This window comes from Dermacentor variabilis, chromosome 1 (genome assembly GCF_050947875.1).
Source record: "Dermacentor variabilis isolate Ectoservices chromosome 1, ASM5094787v1, whole genome shotgun sequence".
Lineage (NCBI taxonomy): Eukaryota > Metazoa > Arthropoda > Arachnida > Ixodida > Ixodidae > Dermacentor > Dermacentor variabilis.
Window position 1 is genome coordinate 196,938,508 of NC_134568.1, and position 20,993 is coordinate 196,959,500.

Here is a 20,993-nt window from a genome sequence, read left to right on the forward strand (position 1 = left end):
TGGTCGCGTCATTTTGTGCATATACGCTAAGTGTTTAATTGGTTTTTAGTGACGTGCCACAAGGGACCATGCACACTGTCCGACAGCCGCTGAGCCAATTCGTATATTTAAGAAGCTGTGTTGATGCAGCTTTGCCTTGCAGAGGCCGCCAAATTTAATGTCCTGTCATCGTTCACAAGAAAAGCGAGCATAATAAAGTAACGTGGCACGAAAAGTCTTCACGAGTGGCTCAGGCAGCAATTTAACGACACTTTGAAATTGAGCCTTCAGGCCATGCGTTCACACGGGCCAATGCGTTCCGACAGGATGCGCAGTGCTTTGAAGAAGTGAGGCAGCAATTTTTTGTTGTTGTTGCTTTTGCGTAACAAATAGTGACAGACGAATATATATAATGACGGAATATATACCACCTATGCAAAAGCGATGACGGCGGTTCATCACACGAGGAAAAACAGCAACCATCACATAAAGACGTTAGTGACAGTTCATCTGGCAGTTAGATCAGCTTCCGGCTAAAGATGGTTCTGTGTTTTGTTCTGGACTGATCGAACTCTAGTAATTAGAGTGAATTATGGAATCAGAACCAAATTTATTTTCGCCATATATGCGGGTGCGCATGCAACGACCACTATTATGAGAGCAAGAGTACGTAGTGACCAGTGTGCAACTCGCAAGAAGATGCATATCGCGGAAGTATTACATTTCCTTTACCAAAAACCACAAGATTTCAATACTTCGAAAACGGATATGTTTGTAACACTATTATATCCTTCATTATTGCTTTTTTTCTAGGTAAACTATCGAGAAATTAACTATATAACGGGGAGCAAAATTTAATCAAGTGGACATTGCGTTAGATAGTTCTCGTAATAGTCATCTGCACAGCGGAAAGAGTCAAACAAAATTGTTCGCGAACGGCGTGTTAATTGCAAACGGCCCTGTTGCATCCCAGTAAAAATCGTCAGACGACATAAGCGCAGGCGACTCGCGGACTGTACAGTTCTAGGAAAACATTTCGGTTGGATGTTTTCACTGGGGAGGGTGAATGAAGCGATTATACGAAGCCGAATTGTGAAGAGATGTCAAAATCTGCCATTTTTGTAGCTATTGTCGATTCGTCTAAGAATAGTTAAGGCTGCATGCCAATCAATGTAAATCATAAAATGGAGCATTTCTGCTGTCGACGTGGATTTGATTGGGAAGAACTAGAGTTAGATCAAACTCTTCCAATTTTTGCTCAATGAACTAGTGACATTCAACAATCAAGCAGTTAAGAATTAATAAATTCATGGTATATCATGAGTGTTTTCTTCAAGCGCCGTCTCCTGTGAGGCATATCTACCATTTTCGTCAAAAGCTGCTGGAAGGCGTATTGACTGTGCATACATGCACGCACATATTGAACTCAGTGAACATATATACGCGATGCATTGAAGATGAATATTTATTAAAATTCAAATTAGTTATTTCTGCCTTGTAAAGGTACAGACAGCGGAGTCGCAGAAAACGCTGTCTGATACAGCTTGACAAAGCCGCAGCCCCCTTTCGCTTGGCAGCGTCACAGCAAGACTTTTAAAACAAAAGGAATTGCACAGTGTAACAGTTATACAATAATGAGCAAGAACAAAAGAAAACAAAACAAGATTAAACAATATTTAGACAATATTCACAAAAAGAAAAACAGAACATACGTGGTAACATACATAGCACCCAAAATACTGTATGACGCATTGAAGAGGTCAAAAATATTATATATATTAGCTATATACATATTCGTATAGAGCTACCAATCCCTGCAAAATCTAGATCGCAGGTTTTCATTATGCACGCACGCGCACAACACACACCAAGAAGGAAACAGCGAAAGAAGCAAAAAAGAAGAAAAAGGAAAAGTATGGGGAAGCGCGGTCGTCTTGTGCTGTTGCATCTCCCTCTCCTATAAGGAATGAAAAGCTTCCTGGAAAGCAGGGACGGGCGATTCCCTCCGTCAGTATCATTTCCCACCAACGAGGACAAGGCGAGAAAGCGAAGCGGGGCTTTCTTTGCTATTTTTTCTTCGTCAGGCGAAACGCCGCCTGCTCGCGGGGGCGCTGGCAGGGACACGAGTTCATTCCAAATGCTAGCTCTGGATGCCAGCTTCTTTCGCGTCTCGAGGAGCTTGGTACACTAGTTGGTCCATTTCTGTTATCATGGACTGCGCATATAAACGCAAACTACACAAAGTAACATGGACAAGAAGAGCGCAAGCCCCATGGAATGGGGCCGCCGTGTCTCGCCGTGCAAGATATGCGTACTCGTAAGTGGCATTTTAATTTCACGTTGTGTAGTGCATGACCGCCTTTGTCAAGTGAACAAAACTAGCTTTGTATTGCGCAAATGGTTTTGCAACGTATGAGCTCCTTGTTTTTTGTGTTTATTTTTTTCTGACAGGAAGAAAAAAAAACGCTTTATATGAGGACGGATCTAGCGTTCGAGAGTTGGGACAGGGAAATGTGAGACGTACTTTCATGTTTATATTTCTAATATTATTTTTTCGTCTTGTATTTTCCTTGATTTTTCTCTACTCTGGAACGACACTGCTTAAATTGAAGCATAGTGTGCGAATGACCTGCTACGCTAGGAACTGTTATCACCATTCGGGAAGAAATCAGGTAAGACGCTTGTCTGGTTGTCATTGCGGAAAATTCATAATTAATTCGAAGTCGCTTTTGTTCCTTCCCACAGATGAAAAAACAAAACTCTAAATAAGTGATGTACGATATACGTCCGGTGCATTGCAGGTAAGAATGGATTGTGTGTGGCACTTCTCCGCATGTGGACTAGAGTAGATCTAGGAACATCGGACAAAAAAACACGTACGTGAAACACAGCGGACAACCGATAAGCAGGTTGTTCTTCAATTGTTCTGTTGTCGCATTTTCATAGTTTACGTGTAAAACTTTGCCACCGCAGTCTCGACGTTATGTGAACCTTTGATCTCGTGGCAGTCTGCATGCTATTTTGTCTGTGCATGCCATGTGTTGTCGTATTCATTTATCGCGCTCCCTGGATGTATATTTTTTGCAACGATATTCAGAACCAAGCCAGTGAATCGATCCTTCCTGTCCTCGTGTTTTCTTGGGCAGTTCTAAAGCGTGAATCACGTCGCAGAAGTTGAACGCACTAATTTTCACTGAAAGTGCACAGTATATGTTTATTACATGCATGTGCAACGACGAAATAATAATTTTGTCTGTGGCTGTGCCAGGATCAGGATTTCTTGCACACAAATGTGAAAAAGTCCACTAAATCATCTGCATGGTTCACAGAAGTATTCATTATTATATTATTTTTTTGTTCGTTTGTTTCAGTTTGTAAGAGCACTGTAACTATCCAAGCTTCACTCTCGACGGGGACAGAGAAATGCCAGATATACTGTACCGTTCAGAGCCAAGAACATGGAAACGGCTGAAAAAGCGCCTCCCAGGCAGTATGAAACTCTCACAGCAGACCAGCGCTGTCCTTTAGCTGCATCATACTGTTTGAGTGAACAAAGACTGCTTGCAAATTGTTAACATTGCTGCATGAACAAATTGATGTATTTTATGGTTGCAAATTAAATAAACACCTAAAAGGACAAAACGTTGCGTTAACGTGTTTCTCTTGTTGCGTGTTACGTACTTATACTATAACGAGTACAGATAATAATTAGTGGCGTTTAATTATGTTTCACATGTGAATTATGCGCAGATCGCGTATATTAATTGTCAGCGCGAGTTAAATGCCTCTAATAAACTGTATATCATTGACATGAAAATGCAACACGCAGCAAAAGAAGAAAAACCTGACGTGTTTTTTTAATATAATAAAAAAATAAAAACGTCCGCACCCAGCCGATGGCCAACGGCAAACCGGTGCTTACGGAAGGTCGTAGTCGGCTCGAGTGCATGTGTGCACTCGGCCACGTCGGCTGCAGTGGTCGGGCCTAAGTCACTTGCCGATGGTCGCTAGACGTGAGGCCAGTGTCAATCCCCGATACCGGCCCTCCATCGGGCGCCGAGGTCGGGCACACCGTTTTGCAGTCGGCCAGAGACGTCGGGCCGATTTTGTGACGGGGACTTTCTGCTGCTTGGGTTACGAAGTATCGACCCCCCCCCCCCCCCTCATCGGGTGCCGAAGTTGGGCCGATTTTGTAACGGGGACTTTCTGCTGCTTGGGGGGGTAGCGCAACGTATTCTCATAGCGGTTGCAGGGGCGTCCAGCGTTACCGGCGGCTTTTGAGCCACTTGCGTTCAATCGCGGTTGCTAAGGCGCTCTGCCTTTTAGACTTTCAATATATGCGGCCTGGCCTCTACTACGGTCCCTACTTCTCCCACGGAAATATCTGTGATGTTATTTTGAAGGTACATCGCCGCAAGGCGCGATAAGGCTATGATCCGGCATGACTGACCTAGCCACGAGCGTCGCAGGCCCCTATTCTAAAACTCTCTACTAGAGAGTTTTAGAATAGGGGCCCCAATCGTTTTGGGGCCCCAAAGAAATAGCGTCGAAGCCACTGCGCATGCGCGAGACGCAAAGTGCGTTTGGGTTTTGCGTTGGGAACGCTATTTCACCGATTTAGCGAGAGCCCAAACAGCGGTCCCAAAAGCTTTGCGTCAGCAAATATGGCAGCACCCATCGAAGCGACAGCTCTAACCTAGCACCAAACTGGGATCGATTCGTGGTAACACGTGAAGTTCGCAAGCTAGGAGAAGTGACTGCGGTTATCGCTTTCTCTCAACTAGCGTGTGTTATGAAGATTGATTCATTAGACGACGCCGACTCCGAATTCGATTGTGTATTTTATGGCTCGTAGGCCTAACACGGCTAAGCTTGGCTGGTGAATTAAGGCACGTAAAGTTGGTTTGCTCAAAACTAATCGCAACGAATTGTTTGTTGCTTACAGAATAACCTCTAAATTGTAATTAAACATGAATACACGCAAGTCAAAATTACTATTCCTATCATAAAATGGTATATTTTATTTAGTCATTTATAATAGCTTTTCTTTGACGCCGTAGTGGTGCTGTCAGTACAAAACGCTATCGGCAAACGCAAAGCCCTATTCTAAAACTCTTCACTCCTGAACTGGGTTCGATTCGCGGTAACGCGGGAAGTTCGCAAGCTAGGAGAAGTGACTGCGGTTATCGCTTTCTCTCAACTAGCGTGTGTTATGAAGATTGACTCATTAGACGCCACTGATTTTGAATTCGATTGTGGATTTTATGGCTCGTAGGCCTAACACGGCTAAGCTTGGCTGGTGAAGGCTAGTAAAGTTGGTTTGCTCAAAACTAAGCGCAACTAATTGTTTGCTGCTTACAGAATAACCTCTAAATTGTAATTAAAGGCGAATACACGAAAGCCAAAATTTTTATTCCTATCATAAAATGGTATATTTTATTTAATTATTTCTAATAGCTTTTCTTTGACGCCGTAGTGGCGCTGTCAGCGCAAGACGCTATCCGCAAACGCAAAACCCTATTCTAAAACTCTTCACTCCTACGTGCCCCAACGCTAACACCCGCAAAGCTCTTTGGGGCCCCAAGCTATTGGGACCCCTATTCTAAAACTCTAGTCTGTCCGATACAGCGGTCGCCAAATAGTGCGTCCTGCTGCTTCACCTATTTCACCGCGCCGGCAGCCAGCGCCCGAGCGTAAACAAACTCGACCCCACTCCGCAATGCTGGCACGCACAGGGACAAACGTATATACAACGCAAGCTAAGAATCTTGTCCGTAGTACCTAAGCAGAGTCATACTGACACGTGGACTTGTTTATCTTTTACGGGTGAGCGCTTTCTTCACCGTCACTACTACGTGACATCTGGTGGAGGTGCTGGGTATTCATGTACCGAACGCCCTCACAAAGCCGTGACCCGAGCCCGAAGGCGGAAGACAACGCCAACGTCGCCAGGAACCAGCGAGGAAGCCGCAGGCTGCAAGGACAGCCCCCGAAGCATGGACTTTGCCTGAGACGACCAGGAAGATCATCGCCAATTAAGTCAACCCCAATGGCAGCCCAGCGTCCCCCATCGTCACGCCTTGCACAAACTCGCCATATACTGTTTGAAATAACTTCATTTCACTTATGTTCTCTTGGGGAAATTTCAAACCAATAGCCTGGAGGACTGGTTTGGAAAATACTGGCAGTTGTCAGGGGCCAACTACCATGTGTCCATCAGGCAAATATATGAGTCAGAGAAAAAGTTGCGTTTGTAAAGAGTTCTAGATTTTTCCGAGTTGGACCAGTTGGACATGCTGCCAGCATCAAGTGTGTCAAAGGTAGATGTGCATTCGTTGCAGCATCCCCGTGACAGATTCTGACATTGAGGCAAAAGCTTAATTAGCGGCTGCCAGTGGTAATCCATGTTGCTGGCTATTGTGTCCATGCTGTTTTAAAGAAACATGCACATCGTGCAGTGAAAACCTTGTTTTGCAAGATGTAGACTTACATAATGCAGAAAATGCATTAATCGCAAACATGTCCAGAGGCGGGCTGTAGTTCCCACGAGCCACTGTTGTAAATGCTTTGCGTTTCACAGATATTGTCCTGGACAGGCTCAGGGACCCAGAAGGCTCCACACAGTTTTTCAGCCTTCCTAGGCAGAATGATGCGCTTGTGGGCCTTGTATTTTCCGTCCTTGGAGACATTGAGGACCTAGATATATGTGATTTTGTTTACACAGCAGAGGAGGTGGTGGAGCTTGTCGTAAGTGCTACAGCGAATACACTGTTGAACAATTTATGCTGCAGAGAAAATGATAAATTGTCCCATGCCAAGAACGAACGAAAACTAAAAATCTTGAAGGCTTTACTATCTTTTTTGTCATGGCGGAATTTGTGCGGCTAGGCTGAATGTGGGCTTACCTTCACTGCTGACTTAAGTTGTATCCGACAATATTATTATTTTCTTTCTGCACGTGTTGAAAAACTTGCTTTTGCTTATTCCGTCTGTTTCTTAAGCATGCCATAAACCCTATTTCTTCTTGGGGCACTCTAAGCTATTGTACTTTATTAGTTCACCTTTTTTTAAACATTCGTGTGCGTATCAAACATTTCGTTTGTAAATGTCTCTTCTTCAATTTTTCAGTATTTTGTGAAATCTCAGGACACTTGTCAACAAGGCTGATAGAAATGGGAAAGAAGGAATACTTACTGTAAAGGTTTGTTTTGTGACAATAGTTTGTGCATTGCAACTGTCATGGTGATAAACTGTTTTCAGTAAATGCACCTTGAAATGAATAATAACGTACATATCGTGCTATTTTTTTAGCATCACATTTGTTTATATTCATGAAATAAATTTATTCTGGGCCTTCAAAATGTTCTTTTGCTATTCAACTCCCAAGAAAGCTAGGGCTGCGAAGATGAACACCATCCATCAGTTATGCAGAAATAACTTCAGTCCTTGATAAAAATGATCTAATAGCATACAGGACAATAAGAGTGCTGGCCAGATCTTGAGCACATATACACAATGGATGTAAGTAGTCAACGAGCCCAACCGAATATCACTTCTTTATGATGTTGTTGAGTGCAAAGAACCAGCCAGCGCCAATTATTTCTGTGGCAGTTCTACATGTTATGCAGAGGAAGGGGAAGAAATATTTGTTTGGGTAGTTTGCTATTACTTCCTGAAAAGTGGTAATTTTTTTAACCATAATTGCTACGTCATGCACTGGCTGTTTTTTTAAAACCTTTTTAAATATAAGAATTGGCTCAGCGGCTGTCGGACTGTATGCATGGTCCCGTGTGACACGTCACTCAGAAACCAATTAAGCACTTCAGGTATATGCACGTATATGACGCGAACACGAATATCACGAATATAACGTCAGAAAATTATATATATATATATATATATATTGTTACTCCTGGCTTCTTTGTCACCGTCGGCGAGAACGGTTTCTGCCCGCCATGCGACCAAAATTATTCCACAGGCAGCACTTCAGAAATACCCGCAATAGAATCGAACATGCGCGCTGCAAAGCCGTTCACGCAGTGTGCGACGCAAGCCGCTCGCTTGGCGCGCCTACACATCACCGTCGACCGTCTTGCACAAGGTTTCGATTAATACGCCGTAACCACATGAAGAACCTTTTAAAGTAGGGAGACTAAAGGCGGCGCGAAATACACAGTGGCAACTCCCAGCTCGCGCGCTCTTGGGCACGGTGAAATCTCAGCGCTAGATAAAGTAAAGGAAAAATAGAACACGTTATGTTTATGTCGCGAACCCGAATATAATGCGATGGTGCGTTCCGAGGCTGGGAATTCCGGGGGAAGAACTCGCGCTATATTCTTGCAAATATATTAAGTGCGTATCTCTCGTGTGTCGCCTCTTCTGTGGCTCACGTGCTCTCACGCTGCACAACCTCTCCTATAGCCGGTGACACTGGTAGCAGCAAGTAAAGAACACCTCCTTTTATAGTATTGTTATTTTATTATTATTATTTTGGTTTTGTACAAAGTAAACAACCAACAATGGCCAACTTACGCCAGCATCCAGACATTCCAGCTACGTGTGTCTCTGTGTGTGGTTGTACCCATTCGCTACAATGCTCAATTAGGTGTAAATCTCCGTTTATGCATTATGGTATATGTTTTTAACAAGTAGACGTTATTTCAGACGTGCGGTTGTCTCGATTGGACACGTAACGTGGCGCTCAGTGCGAGCTACAACGCGCGACCACTTTACCTTGCGCATTCGCGTTGTAGCTCATATTGAGCGTGATATAGACAGCATAGCCCCATATACGAACCAGAAAACACTTATATTGTAACGCGGAAACCGAAAGTTCGAGCGCATTAAACGATTTTTCTTTTCGTGTATATGTGCCAGAATAAGTGCAGGGTAATATTCTACGGGACGTCTTTCATATATAAAATATCCACAATGAGACTTCCGACGGATGCGGTTTCGTATACTGAGGCAGTATATGCGTGAGTCGGACATTCTAATGACGAAGCTTTCTTTTACATGGGAGCTATATAGGTTACGTGGTCGCCTGTATGCAGCGCGCAGTCTGCCATTTGGGAAGTGTTGCCATTGTCCAGAAGGCCTTTCCTCTTGCGCAATAGCGATATATGAAAGCGTTAAACGTGAAAACGCGTATAAAGTTGACAGCAGCAATTTATGGACAAGAAAAAAGAAACCTATATAATATTGCCTAATGTAAGCCGTTTCATTGTTTAAGACAAACTTATGACTATAGTAGGTAAAACTGTATAGGTAAAACTATACTGAATAAAAAAAGATATTCCAAATAGTCTGTACTTTTATTGTGACGCATGCCTCCATGTTAATTTTTCCGCGTGCAAGTGCTTTTGTGGTGCTGCCTTGGGCGTGTTTCTGAATTTCTCATCTTGGGGTCAGATAGATCGCACAGTTTATTCAAAATTTACTGACAGACACCGCTGGCTTCCCTGCCGCAAGCGCAGTGTACAACTCCAAGCTTTAAAAGAATCCTTTGCATTGATTGTTCGTTCGCACTCAAATTTCGCAGTGAGGTCGTAGTCTTTCTTCTTGCGTTTTTCACAGACTGTTTAATTAGTATTTCTGCTTGCCGTGGTTCATGCGAAAAGGCATCTCCTACTCACTCAAACCGGACCAGCTGCGAACGAACTAGTTTAACAGCAATGCAAAGCGCTTTACCAATGCGGACAAATAAAAAAAAAAATGCGGCCTTTTAGCGAAACGCGAGTTGAAACCAAGCAGCAGTACGAGTAAAGTCATTAAAAAAGAATTTAAAGAAGTCCAGACTCGCAGTCTGGTTAGTCTGGTGCTTCTGCAGTGTGCATCAGCTGTGGCAGCATGCAAAATGCTATTATCGTAGTTGTGTGCTTAGTGCAACATATTTTATGCGCTCTAACAACAACAACAACAAAAAATACGTGGACCCAAAGTTCAGTCGGCAACTAAAGCCGGCCCAAATGATTGCTATAGCTTGTCGCACCGACGAGCGTTTGGCGCGCTCGGCGTCCAGTCGTGCTCTGACGGAGGCCCAGCCCGTGTAGCCGGCCGCGTGCCGATGTAGCTGGAAGTAGACGTCGGGCCGACTGTTTTCGGAAGTCGGGTGGCCAGTGAAGCCGGCTGCCGACCATTTCTCAAAAATCGGCCAAGCATCGGCAGTCGGCTAGGGTCGCTTGGGCACGTGGTCTGCACGGTAGGGTTTTTCGCATATTGCCGATTTGCTAGGTAGGCAAGTAATTGCTATGCTGCAAAACGCACTACAGAAGATGAATAGTTTTATAGCATTTAATTAACCTCTTCACGAAAGCTTCGAATCGCTTCATAGATTCGAAAACGTGCGTTGAATCTGAAAAAATATGTACAGTTACTGCCAATTTGCACCATACATGATCAACTTCCAGTTTTTCATTTATATTCTTCACAGTTTACCTGGCATCCAGTTGTTAATGGCATTACTTGTATAAAATAATATAACGAAGCCCTCTTATTTTGCCTGGTGAACTTCATGCAACCTTTTATTTCACTTTACTTAGAAATAGGAAATGTCAGTATTTGACTGGATATTCAAAGGTAATCTTTCTTCAACATTGGTATTCGATTCTATGTGAAAATTTTGCTATTCGAACAGCCCTAGTGTACAATGCATCTTGCACTGTGGGTTGGTGCCCAGAGGCTACAGTACATATAGTGTATAATGAAATGCAAAAAAAAAAAATTGTTACGGGGATGTTGGGAGCATAGAAAATTATATATATATATATATATATATATATATATATATATATATATATATATATATATATATATATATATATACACAAAATATGAGTCAGAGTAGTTAAGATGGCTAACCACCAACAGAGGATCACGGTGCCAACAGCAGCAGCCAGCGTCCCGCGATCTTTTTCTTCCTCTCTTCTTTCATCCTTCCGTGACAGGAGCCCTGGGTGGTGAAGCGCCGTCGATCTCGGCGCATGGTAGGCGAAGAATTGCGAGCGAAGTATGTCTTCAGTCGCGAAACGTGGACGTCAACAGGCGTCGGACTTGAGGATGCATCAAACTGTAGTGGCGCAATCTCGTAATTTACGTCGTTAACTTGACGTAGGACTTCATAAGGCCCTGTGTAGCAAGAGAGAAGCTCCTGGGAGAGGCCAACCCGACGACATGGTGACCAAAGGAGCACCTGGCGCGAACATCGCGATGGCACGTTCATAATGCTCTTTTTGTATATGCTGCGAGGCTAATAAACGAGATCGGGCGACTTAATTGACGTGCCATGTGTGCGCGATCGATGACTTCACGAGCTTACTCGGTTGCAACACGTGGCACAGAAGGGAGTATGGTGTCAAGCAGCAATGTGGAGTCGTGACCAAACAAAAGCTAAAAGGGTGAATATACTGTGGTGTCATGTCGGGACGACTTTTGCGCGAACGTCACGTAGGCCAGCGTGGCGTCCCAGTCGCGGTGATCGTTGGAGACGTACATCGACATGTGATTGTTCGTTTGAGACGTTCCGTAAGACAGTTCGTTTGTGGGTGGTAGGCGGTGGACAGCTTGTGCTCAGTGGCACAAGAGCAGAGGAGGCCGTCGACAACTCGAGACAAGAACGAGCGGCCGCGGTAAGTAACTGTCGAGGTGCACCGTGGTGGAGAATGACGTCGTGGAGGAAAAAATCGGCGACGTCTGTTGCGCAACTAGCGGCAACGCCTTTGTTATCGCGTAGCGTGTCGCGTAATCAGTAGCGACGGCGATCCATTTATTCCCTCTAGTCATCATCGGAAAAGGGCCAAGCAGGTCAAGGCCTACGCGAAAGAACGGTTCAGAGGGAACTTCAATTGGATGGAGTCGTCCGACAGGTGGCAAGGGAGGTTTCTTCCGGCGCTGACACAATTCGCAAGTTGCGACATAACGATGCACGGAGCGGTAGAGACCCGGCCAGAAGAACCGGCGTCGTATGGGCTCGTATGTACGCAAAACGCAAGGTGTCCCGCCGTCAGTTCATCGTGGAGTTGTTCGAGAGCGATGGATTGCAGATGACGAGGAAGGGCAAAGAGCAACTCAGGATCGTCAGGGTTGACATTGCGGCGGTAGAGGATGCCGTCGTGCAGAACGAACATGCAGCACGTGGCGTCAGTGCTGCCAGACTGCACTCCGGCGATGATGGACTGTAAGGATTCGTCGCGTTGTTGTTCAGCGCGCATGTCAGTCATGCCAGTAAAAGCCATCACACAGGTCACCGGAACATGCACAGCAGGCTTACGGGGATCCACGGGGTGACGAGAGAGACAGTCAGCGTCCTTGTGCAGACGTCCAGACTTTAGTTGACAACAACAGAAAATTCCTGGAGCCACAAAGCCCAGCGACCAAGCTGTCCTGTGGTGTCCCGGAGGGAAGACAGCCAGGAGAGTGCGTGGTGGTCTGTAATGACTGAAAACGTGTGGCTGTACAAATATGGCTGGAACTTGGCGACAGCCCAAACTAAAGCCAAGCACTCCCGCACGGTGATGGAGCAATTTCTCTTGGCAAGTGACAGCAGGTGGCTGGCGTAAGCTATCACGCACTTGGTACCATTCTGTTATTGGGCGAGAACAGCGTCGTTGCCATGGCTGCTTGCGTCAGTGTTGACGTCGGTCGGTGCAGATGGATCAAAGTGGGCAAGTATTGGTGGAGCGTTCAGAAATCCTATGAGAGCGGTGAACGTGTGAGCCTGCTCCAGGCCCCATGAGAATGGCGTGTTCTTTAGATCTGTCGAGGGCCAAGCAACGTTGGCGAAGTTTTTGACGAAATGACGAAAGTAAGAACACAGGCCGATGAAGCAGTGCACGTCAGAAGCAGAACATGGCACAGGGAAACTGCGTATGGCGTGAACTTTTTTTGGATCTGGTTGGACACCGGATGCGTCAATGAGGTGTCCCAACACGGTACTCTGACAGCGCCGGAATTGACACTTCGAGGAGTTCAGTTGGAGGCGGCTTTTCGGAAGACCGCAAGAATGGCAGCAAGTCGGGTTGCGATAATGCAGAGAGAAGCGTCGGGGTGGAGTGAAAATAGTAGAAGGGTGTTCGTCAGCTATGGTATTGGCGACAGCACACACATACTGTAAACTAATGTTTTCAAGTTCCTGGCGAATGATGGCTTGTATGAGGGGAACTGAAAATGTGGTAGCATCAGGGCTACACCAAGAAAAAGCTGCGGGCGCCATTGCACCCAGTTCACATCTAATGATTCGCACCACGTCCTCTGATGGCAACACATGCTGCTGTGCGGGTTGATCTTCACACGTTGACATTGTGGCAGTATTGGGAAGTCTGGCGAATGGTTGCAAGACGCGTTGGCTTTTGGCCTGCTCGAATTGTCGGCACTCCTTAATGATTGCATCAACTGTAGAGCAGCTCTTGCACATGAGCAGATTAAAGGCGTTGCCAGCAATGCCCTTAAGCACGTAGCCAAGCCAACCTTCTCAGCTTCTGTCATGTCATGATCAGCTTTACGACAAAGTGGCAGCACGTCCTGGATGTACAAGACATAGGACTCCGTGGGGGATAGGGCACAGGAGGCCAGTTCCTGCTTTGCGGCAATTTTACGGCCGGCTGGTTTGCCAAACAACTCTGTCAATTTCTCTTTGCATTAGTCCCAGCTGGTTCTGTTCGTGGTTTTCGTACCACACCTTTGCCGTGCCCCTTAGGTAGAACAACAGGTCAGCTAGCATAAGCGTAGGGTCCCATCTGTTGATTCCACTCACGTGTTCATACATGGCCACCAACTCTTCAACGTCGGTGCCACCTGTCCCGCAGGAAGTTCCAGGATCCTTGTGTTGCATGACAACTGAAGGTGCCTCCTGACAACTGAAGGTGACAGGAGGCAGCAACGACATTGATCCCAAGTGCTCACCGTCATTCATGGTGTGGACGGTGATGTGACGTCCACTGCGGAGCTCCGTCTGAAGCCGTGGTACCCCACACCACTCACCAATATGTTACGGTGATGTTCGGAGTATAGAAGATTGTATTTACAATATACATACTATACAAAATGAGTCAGAGTAGTTAAGATAGCTGACCACCAACAACACGCAGCAGCCAGCGTCCCACGATCTTCTTCTTCCTCTCTTTCATCCTTCCGTAACAATATAGTGAGAGAGAGACATTTGATAGGCTGAAAATCTTTCACATTTATGAAATTAATGCATGAATAAATTGTACTTACTGATTAGAGAGTACTGCACTATGCGTGCCTTCATTGGGGACAGGGACAAACAAATGAAAATTAGATAGGCAACAGCAGTCAAACAAAGGGTGTCTCAGGCTGGAGTCAATGTTTCCACAAAGGAGCTCATCTTCGTCCTGACCAAGACCAGTACCCTTGTTCAACCACTGTTGTATACATGTAAGTCTCCTGTGAGTCTTAAAGAAATAATTTGATTAAATTCTTGTTTTTTCTTGTGCCAGAGCCATGATCTGATCATAAGGCACACCATAGTTGGCGACTCCAGATTCATTTTGACCAGCTGGGATTCTTAAACGTGCACATACGTCTAAATACACAAGCACTTTTGCATTTTGCCTCTATCAAAATGCGGCCGCAGTGGACGGGATTGAACCCATGACGTCGAGCTCAGCAGTGCGACACCATAGCCACTGGGCTACCGCAGTGGGCAAGTCTCCGCTTCTTGCAATCTTTTGTCTTAAATGAAAATGAGGCAGCATTCCATCAAAGTACAGAGGATAGCAAATGCAGATATTGTGCATATGGTATTGCATGTTGCTATTGTCTGTGCTTGAAGCCAGTGATATCTTTTTGCTGATCGTGTCAGAACATTTTTGTCACATTAGTATATGACAGGCATTGAAACTGTGGTATATGTTTTTCACTTGGAACAGTGAAAAGACAAATACAAGAGAAAAAAACTTAAGAGTAAATGAAGAGGCAGGACATGAAGTAACATCACATGCACATAACATTAACATGCCTTTTATGTTGCAATGTTTGCAGCACTTACAATTTTATCAGTGAAAAACATTTAATTTGAGGTTCAAGGGTGGACTCCATGAATTTTAACTGACCCCTGACAAGTAGTAGCATTTATAAAGCAACAATCAAATCTACGGCATATTACGTAGATTTCCATGCAAAATAAACGACTCGGCTAACAAGCAAATTTCAACATAACTGTAGTGCTGGTTACTATAAGAAAAATAATGTAGCTTTAGGACAGCAACAAACATGCACTTCCGAGCACACAATTTTTCTCAATCTCGACAGTTTTTAGCTCAACAGCCATCATAACACAACTATTCTTTCACACCTTTCTGAACAGTCTTCACACACATACAAAAAAGCAAGTGAACATTTCAGACAGTAATGTACCTGCAATACGCTAGCAAGTTCAGACCTGATCTCGAGAAACCCAAACAACCTTGTCGCCTCATGTGTGATTCAACTGCATGTGTAACTAAAGGCCAAATTATTACATTAGGTCCGCACCATTTTTACCCAGGGTAAATGCTTCTGTAAGTTGTGGTCCAAGTGTAGAAGTCAGAAGATGCCAGCTTTTTAACATTCAGCAAAGAGCTGTGGCGCACCGGTGCTCCTTTGCCTATAGCTTAAAGTACAGCTGGTGCACAAAGCATGTTTCTCTGCATGCTCGGTAAATACCATAGGTTAGAATGTATATACAATCAAGTTCCAGATTGATTTATAAATACGGTAAACCTTCCGCATCTACTACAAAAGAACACAAGTAGAAAAATAGTTTACCAACACTATGTCCATTGAAGATTGTTATGCAAGGGAAATCTATTTCAACCTACATGCCTATAGCACAGCCCCTTAATAGTGGGTTTCAGATGTATATACATGGAACAAAACTTACAAAGAACACATCTCCTTGCACGATTTTCTCCCTACAGCACTTAAGGAGGGAAGGACACAATTACAACTAGTGCAGCTAATGTTTTTCAGTGTTCTAGAGGATGAGCACAAATGAACAGCACTAAAGCTCAAACTTGCTTCTTGAGAAATTTCTTGTTGCTGGTAATGTGTATCACTATATACCATGCGAAATATATTTAACGGAAGCTATTTAGCTGCTGCTGTGCAAACAGTGAAGCTGTGTATCACTCTATGTCCACTTTGGAGCATTATTAAACTAATACACCAAGGCGGGTATAATATAAAATTATTCCAATCTGTTTTTATTCTAAATCGGCCATTGGCGCTCCCTGATAGGCCAAAATGTCTCGGGCTCTGCCCATATAAGTGTGGCGCCCTCCCATATGGGCAGAGCCTGAGCCATTTCGATCTATCACAGAGGGCTAATGGCCAATTTGGAATAAAAACAGATTGGAATAGTCTTATGTTATGCCGGCCCAACCTTGCATTCAGAGCTCTTCCAATATGGCAGTGATGAATATCAAGTGTGAATAGACTGTCCACATCACTATAATGCATGGAAATGCATAGCTAAGATTGTTAGCAGGTGTAGCAAGTGAGATAGCCAGGCACAGGCAAACATTTTATTACCATGTCACCTTCTTTTTGAATTGTTTTTTTTAATTTTTAAGAAGAGTAGTTTTCAGAAATTCCACTTCAATTACATATCAATACAAATCCTTATTCGTTTCTGAGCCCTTCTGCAGAGGCCATTGTAACCAAAAATGCTTTTCCTATTTCAAATGGTAAACACACAAAGAATGCTGCATTCTCACACTCCACAAAAAGTGAAATGTCCCTTCTCATGTATTTTAATTTCTAGACAGTAAAGAAGCCTATCTTAGTATAAGCACATTGGTACTTTTGCACTTGAATCTTTGTGAAACCTTTAAGGCTTTCCTTATCGTGGCTGCTGTCTTGCCGAATATATTTGTGGAATATATTTATGCATATATACAAAGGCTACATGAAGGTATCCACAAGCGGCTCATATAAACCTTATAGGCTGACCATGTATGTCCAGCTCTTAATTAAACAACAAATTAATTAATTAAACAAATTAATTTCCTATGTAAAATCTGCACATATAATGTTGGCTCAAAGGCATTTATAAAGCACACCAGTGTGTTATTAGAATGGTGAATCATACTTAACGAATTCATTGAATTACATAATTTTCTTTGATTTAGCCACTGAGTATGTGCCACTAGGTTCTTGGCCAATCTTCCAGAATCGGCATGTTCCACTATATACAATTTCAACTTAAAACATGTAGATATAATTTTGGTTCACAGATATTGCTAAAGCACACTGATCTGTTAACTGAGTGATTAATTATATTTCAAGAAATCTTTACTTTCTTCGATTTAGCCATTCGGTATCTGCCACTGGGGGTTAGCCTGTTTTCAGCCAATCCTCCAGAATGGTTATGTCCCACTGTAACACTAGAGGTACAAAATCCTTAAATGTTGCTTAATAGTGTCATACTTTTCTGTGCACACACCTGTCAACACCAAATTGTATGCATCGCCATTAGCTGTAAAGCATTTAATTAATCACTCCATTCAAGCTTTGCTCTGCATAGATCCCAACAAGTGCATTGGATCTGTATGAATTTTTAAAGATACATCTGTAATGATCATGAGTGCAAAGGTAACTAAACACACCTATTAGCACACACTGCCTCACAAATTATGACTGCTCAAATAACTCAGAATATTTGAGAACATTGTCATGTGACAGAGGAAGAAGAGCCAATGACATCATAAACTGGCCTTTCCTGGCAGCTTTTCTCTGCATGCTTCATTTTAATTACAGTGCTTTCATGTGCAGAGGGGTAACAGGATACATCTGACTAATGCTAATTTGATTTTCGTTACTGCATTAACAAAAGCATAAGCATCCCACAATTCTAAGCAGTCTTGACCACAGCACTTTAAAAAAAATTTAAATATTCACAAATGAAACTGAAGCTGATTCAGATCTAAATAGTCTTCTCTTGTTCAAGAGCTTATTAATTTGATACTGCCAGAAGGTCCCAGCTGGTGGCACAGCGTTCTCATGAGCCAAGCTTTCTGTTTTCTGTCTTAAAGGGGCCCTAAGCTACCCTGACATTTTCAACACATTTAAATGAACACATGCATCATGTACAGAATATTGCAACAATTATCTTTGCCAAACACGGCACCACTACGCACTTTGGGGAAGTCACAAATTTAAAAGATAATCTCGTGCACCTCTCCGGGCTTTTCCAGTCTCTTCTTTGTATGTCGCAATGCCAGCAGGGTCGTGCATGTAATGTCACCAGGGTAAAAGGTGTTGATCTGTTGGTTGGCAAGGAAGGAGAGCGCCAACATGATGAGAGCTGGCTGTGTGCACTGAGAAAATATAGGGGCTTGCCCATTGTGTACCAATGATCTTGCTGTGAAGCTTCCATTCAGTCTGCACAACACAGAGGGTGATGAGGGGTGGACAATGAAGGATATTTTCTTCTTATGTGATGTGACCCATAGCTTTCACTGCACTGTATGGAGTTGGTGAAAGTAAGCGGTGAGAAGGAGCCTAGGGGAAGAGCAGTGAAAGCGAGCGAGAAATTATGGTGGCCATGTCGTCACTCATCAAGTGCCTGTAATTTTTATATTATGGCATCTTTTTGAAAAATTTTGTGGCTTTATGTTGATTGTAGAATGGGACGCAGCTGGCGTTATATAAAAAAGTTGAAGAGCTTAGAGTCATTTAGGGGCCCTTTAAAAATGCCATACATCAGACGATCTGACCTTGACTGATACACAAGCAGCATAAGGAAGAGCTAGACAAGGCAGCAAGCTGTGCAGTCAGAGTGGTGAAAAAGAGCAGAAAATAGAGCAGAATGGGTCAAGCAGATCTGGATAACATAAATATGCATTAACACTATGAATTGAATGCTATTTCTGCAGAAGATGGATTTCATTTTTACCTATTGTTGCCAGCAGTTTTGTTGAACATTTTGTCAACATTGAAAGAGAAGTGGATATCTGGAGTGCCATAACTAATAATGCTGTTTTGCATATCATGAGAGGCAGCGTGAATGGTGGAGGTGACAAAAGCTACAAGGTTTCTGTCACAGATATTACATGATAGTGTTTGTGCACAACAGAAGCTGGGCTCAATGCCACAGAAGTTCTTTCATGACGCCCATGCTGAAGAGGCATTTAATTAAATACACTGGTGTGCTAGAAAACAAGCTATCTCAAACATTCTTTAAAGCTTGAATGACACCAGATGATCATGAATTGTTTTGAAATAAAGAGACTGCAAGTTTGAAAATTTTTCTGCCTTTCCTTTTAATTCAATGTGCTCGATAATTCAGCCAATTTTCACAGCTCCATCAGGGTTTACTTAATGGAAGTCGACTGTACAACTAAAAGTGTACTGTCAGAATAAATGAAAATGCAAACAAGTAAAAAATGACTAGAATGTGTCATTGCATTTCCGGGTCTGTCTGCATTTGCAATACACAGTGGCTTATAAAGTCTCCAAAACTTTTACATTTGAGACTACACCATGTTTAGGAACAAGCTACAGAGTGACTGCATGTCGGACTCCCACGCAACAGGTGTTCTGATCAGCTTTTTCTTGTTTGCATTTCCATTTTTTGCTGATGGTACACACTTCTTTGGACAGCTGTGCAGACACATTTAAAATACTAATGCATGCAAAAAAAAACAATCATAAAAACAAAACTTGGATCTTCGAAGACTAGGGAAATTTAAATGGACACCGTGAACTTGTGCAGCATACTTACCGCACGGCTGCTGCATCATTTGAATGCCAAAGAAAATTCAGCACAAAGAACATGCCAGAACTAACTCTGTGATACAAATCAAAAAGAAAAATTAACTACACAACTAAGACTCTAGAAAAATATGAAGTCTGTAAAAACTAATACAAGCCTTCACATTCACTTGTTTGCCTGGCCTGCTGAACGCAGGATGGTAAAAGTTCTTGTGGCAAACAGCAGAATTTGTTGCCCCACGAGGTTGTACACCCTGCTAGTTTTTCCGTTTTTGAAGTTGGTTGTGTTGTCATAAAACAAACAGTCATCCCAAAGTTGGGCACTAGGGATATACGAGTTAACATAGAAATATAGCTTGATTAATTAAAATAAGCTTACACTGGCCTTAAACATCAGTGATAAAGCATGTAAGTCAAACCATGCTTTGGAGTACCTAAGAGAAGAAAATGTGTGCAAAATTACCTCAGAAAGGAGCTTTATGTGCATACAAAAAAAACCAGCCATTACTTCACCAACAGCCATAAATCAATGACAGCAACAGTTAATTGAAAATGATGGTGACAAGCATAAAATACTTGCACTACCAAGCACAGCAAAGTATAAGCACCAGTAGCTGGAGGTGCCCTGTATCACAGGTTCTTTTTTTTTTGTGCACTAACAGAAATGAAGAGCAAATATGCATGTTATCAGCTTCACACAGTGCATTCCTCTTAGGTAGTTTCCAGTCAACATTTACATCAGTCACATCACAATGTTTCAAGATATAACATGATTGTGAACCAGGCAACACCTTTGCTCCCGAGCAATGCAGCATTGACAGTAATGCATACACTGTGGTGGTGCATGAAGGCGTGTCCCACACTGATATGTCTCTGATGTCACCCGCAGGTCATGAGTGGAAAGCACAGCACTGTTTCAGTCTACAGCTTGAATGCAAAGAGAAGGATAATGAGGATGATAGTGGAGGCTGCCATGACAAGGATGCACATCATTTTATGGTTCTTCTTCTGATAAGTGTCAGCCTTTTGTAGCTGTTGGAGGCCCTGTTGAACCCTGGTCTGCACTGTGTCCAGGTTATAGTCTATGCGATCCAGCACAGTTCCCTGTCAAAATTAAAGCATAAAAATGTCACTGATTATGAAAGAAATATGTTTCAGTACGAAGACAATTTTGCTGTGTGTGCATTTGAATAGAGTGATGTAAAATAACCAAAAAATGTGAGTGGACCCTTTTATTCGAAATTTTGGCATTTCAGTTCTTGCAACAAAAAATAAAAAAAGGGGAAAAAACTGCATATAGA

General features: G+C 43.3%; 1 protein-coding gene and 1 long non-coding RNA gene across 3 annotated transcripts in view; one reads left to right on the plus strand and one right to left on the minus strand.

The window, feature by feature from the left end:
• The first annotated feature begins 1,595 nt into the window (after positions 1-1,595).
• On the plus strand, positions 1,596-3,599 carry LOC142572675 (uncharacterized). Its single transcript, XR_012826122.1, has 4 exons — positions 1,596-2,296; positions 2,431-2,651; positions 2,725-2,780; positions 3,351-3,599. It is a non-coding gene; the product is annotated as an uncharacterized LOC142572675 (long non-coding RNA).
• Positions 3,600-14,921: 11,322 nt separating this feature from the next.
• Syx16 (syntaxin 16) overlaps positions 14,922-20,993 on the minus strand; it is a 40,178-nt gene continuing 34,106 nt past the window's right edge. Inside the window, exon 9 of one of the 2 annotated variants that reach the window (XM_075702708.1) lies at positions 14,922-20,796. In XM_075702708.1, coding sequence (XP_075558823.1) covers positions 20,614-20,796 — 183 coding nt within the window. In that variant the 3' untranslated portion in view covers positions 14,922-20,613. The remainder of the gene's footprint in view (positions 20,797-20,993) is intronic. The other variant, XR_012830171.1, reaches the window with a different exon arrangement.